Source organism: Gossypium hirsutum, chromosome A05 (genome assembly GCF_007990345.1).
Source record: "Gossypium hirsutum isolate 1008001.06 chromosome A05, Gossypium_hirsutum_v2.1, whole genome shotgun sequence".
Classification (NCBI taxonomy): Eukaryota; Viridiplantae; Streptophyta; class Magnoliopsida; order Malvales; family Malvaceae; genus Gossypium; species Gossypium hirsutum.
The window spans coordinates 5,312,693-5,316,319 of NC_053428.1; the positions used below are offsets into that span (position 1 = coordinate 5,312,693).

General features: G+C 39.8%; 1 protein-coding gene across 1 annotated transcript; it reads right to left on the minus strand.

Annotated features, from left to right (window-relative positions):
• Nucleotides 1-1,761: 1,761 nt before the first annotated feature.
• On the minus strand, nt 1,762-3,627 carry LOC107958932 (CBL-interacting serine/threonine-protein kinase 6-like). Its single transcript, NM_001327682.2, has one exon. The coding sequence runs from the start codon at nt 3,223-3,225 to the stop codon at nt 1,930-1,932; it is 1,296 nt and encodes a 431-aa protein (NP_001314611.2). The 5' UTR covers nt 3,226-3,627; the 3' UTR covers nt 1,762-1,929.

A 3,627-nucleotide genomic window follows, 5' to 3' on the forward strand; every position in this document is an offset into this window, starting at 1 on the left:
GGGTTAGGCTAAGCCAGTTAAGCCTTAAATATTTAAGCTCGAGCCTAATTCATATTTTAAACAGCTCTATTTTTTTTTTCTAAGTTCATTTTTCTATCCGTTTAATATTTTTATCCAAACACTTTCAGAATTCTAGCAAACCTTTGAGAGAGACGAAAATATTTACTAAAAAATAATAATAGTTTTGAAACAATACAACCAACACACCTATTGGCAAAAACTTGAAGTATATTTTTAGAGATTAGGTTATATAATATAAACGTGCTAGTATGAGGAAATGCTTTTTGTTACAATATGCTTTGATGTTGAGCTTTGTTTCTTAAAATTAAGAGAGGATAATATATAGTTAAATCATGGAGAATCAACATGTAATGTTGTACTAGAGATAAATATTTCGAAGGATTTTTTGCTTAGTGTAATAGGGAAGTAAGGGAATGAAGGCAATATCGGTTATGAAGAAGCAAAAAAGCTTACAACTGGCTTTGGGTTAATGAATTTTCAATCTTGTTGCATAAAAGTATGAAATCCCTGTATCTTAAATCCAGATTGGCAGCGAGAAGTGGTGAAAAAAGCATCAAAGGGGGAACGCCAATTTGCCAAACCCATTATCCCTGAAGGTGGATTAGGAGCAGGTTGTAGTCACCAACCAAATTGTGGCTGATGCTTGCTCTTCCATCATATGAATCCAAACTTGGTTATATAGCCTCCACTGTCTTATTCCAACCTTACAGCGCCTCTTGTCTACCCTAGTTGCTGCTGTCACAGTTTTACGTTGCAACAAATACGATGGTGCAGATCTTTTCATTTGCACTTATTCACCACCCCTGAATGCCATTCCCCGTATTTCCCATTAAAATAATACAGTTTCTGCATTGTCAAATCCAGATTTGGGTTCTTTACTTTTTTTGAATAAAATCATGGGAGATAGATAAATTAGATATTGCTCTCAAAGCACATTGCTAAACAAAACCTAAAAGTCAAGCAGAACACTGGGTTTTTGGTCTGCAAGCGTTCCTCATGGCAAGTTCAGTCACGGGAAGGGCTGCAGGGAAGCATCGAGGACACGGCTAAGACATGTAAAACCATGAATGGTGCAAATTTTAGGGTATCATTGGCTGCTGCTGAAATATGATATCCTAAGGTTAAGCGTCTTCAAGACAGCGAAAAAGACCCATGAGTACGTGCCCAGGCTGAAAACACATCAGCAACAGGGGTATATCAATACCTCATATTTAACTTTATCTTTTTCGAGGAGATGATCAATCTTTGAACACCATTCGATTTCAGGGGAAGAGAGGGGACCCATATTTTATTACCTGTAATAGATACGGAAATCCAGACCATTACAAATTGGACACTGAATCCAAAGATAAACCAGACTATTATAGAGATGCAGTGAAACCAATACGGGCAACTGGCTCGGTAGCAGGACAATAATTGTCCACTACAATGAAATTCGCATCTAAATAAATGTTAAACCCCTTATTAACTCCAGCAGTCAATTGTCACATTGATTTGATTAGCTTCAAATAATGGACAAGGTCTGCTTGCTTAATGAGTGCTTAAATGGAAAATCATGCTAAATCTTGGGAAAAAACAAGAATTAGTGCTTAAAAGAATGGTAATATGGTAAGAAATTGTTGATGGAGGACATATAACTTTAATTGAAAAGACGGGAATACCAAGAAAAAAGGTTGCAGACGAGTTAAATCATAAACTGAAGCCGTCCACTTGCAGAAAAACAACACAAACATGAAAATATTGGCGTAAAAATGGATCATCATCAATGAAGTTAATCGAATGATGCTCGTATGCTTCCATCTTAGACATAATCACAAACGACCAAACCCAGAACATCCTCTGGTTCTGGTTTTCTATCTAAACAATAATAACAACATTATGAAACAATGGACTAGAACATAATAAAAGTCAAGCGACAGTCGAGTTATCGGCGGGCGACGTCCAGACGATGTCCTTAAGCGCCGGTCGGTGCTCTTTACTGCAAAACTGGTTGTATTCAAGGGTATCACCATGGTCTTTTTTAACTTCCACCACCAGAAACGACGGTGTCAATGCGAAAATGTCAGCAGCGATGGCTAATTTCCCTTTCCGTCCACATTCTTGACCCTGCAGTCGTACACTTGACTCGCTCTTCTTGACGCTGAAATTCATCGACTTGGCCACCTCTTCCAGTCTCGATATTACACTGCTCGCTGGCCTTGTTGTAGCGAATCTTAGCTCCTCTTTCTCTTCTCTCTTCTTCTCCTCAAACAACGGTGACAAATCGAAGCCCTCGGATAAGGAAATGATATGGAAAGCGTTCAGAGTCTCAGGCTTGGATGATTTCTCGCCATTGAAGGCTTCAAATTCTAGGTCCTCCTTGGTTCTAATAGTCTTGGGTATTGATTTCTTGAACCAAGACGAGTCCATCACCTTTGAAGTGGTGATTCGGGTATTTGGGTTGGGATCTAAAAGCTTAGTAATTAATCTACGAGCTTCAGGGGAAAACCAAGGTGGGCACTTGAAATCTCCTCTGTAAATCTTCCTGTACATGGCTACCATATTATCATCTTGAAATGGTAAGAACCCAGCGAGAAGCACGTAAAGGATTACCCCACAAGACCAAAGATCTGCTTTAGCTCCGTCGTATCCTTTTTTCCCAATAACTTCAGGAGCCACATAAGCCGACGTTCCACATGTGGTGTGCAATAACCCGTCTTGTTTCAAGTGCTCAGAGAAAGCGCTGAGACCAAAATCTGTAACCTTCAAGCAGCCATCTTCATCCAAGAGCAAATTCTCCGGCTTCAAATCACGGTGGTAAACCCCACGGCTATGACAGAAATCGATAACGGAAACCAACTGTTGGAAATAGACTCTTGCCAAGTCTTCCTTGAGTCGACCCTTGGCGATTTTCGAGAAGAGTTCACCGCCTCGAACAAGTTCCATGGCAAAGTAAATCTTGGACTTACTCGCCATGACTTCATGCAACTCAACAATATTGGGGTGTTTCACCATCTTCATGACGGAAATCTCTCGCTTGATCTGCTCCATCATCCCAACTCTAATCACTTTCTCCTTGCCAACAACTTTCATGGCAACACTTTTCCCTGTCTGAAGATTCCGAGCATGGTAGACTTTAGCGAAAGTTCCATGGCCCAACATACGACCAAGCTCGTATTTTCTATGTAGCAAAGCTGGGTTTTCACTTCTAGTTTTCTCTGCCATTTTTCGTTACAATCTTGAGAAATACACACTACAAGAAAAGCTTTAAATCTTTTTTTTGTTTGTTTTTTATCAGAATTCTATTATATACAACGCTAGAGATAACATAAAATAGTAGAACATTAAGAACAGAGATTTTTTCTTTTTCTTTGTAAGAGTGTACAGGAAACGAATGAATCACCCGTCTTCAACGTGTTTACGGTGGCAATTCCTGCCGCCGATGGACCGCTTACCGTGTCCAAACAGCTCAGGCCTTGTCAACGATGTCCTCCTCATCTCTCTGCATTCCCCGCAGGGATATTTTGCCCTTTTTAGTAGATTTTTGTTTTTTTTTTGGGGGGTTTGAACGCAAAAGCTTTGCTCGGAGGTCTGAGCAAACAGATGCTTTGGCTTCTCCCTTTTTTT

Excerpts from the sequence above, each read along its gene's own strand:
- LOC107958932 (NM_001327682.2), bottom strand. The coding sequence starts at position 3,225 with ATGGCAGAGAAAACTAGAAGTGAAAACCCAGCTTTGCTACATAGAAAA.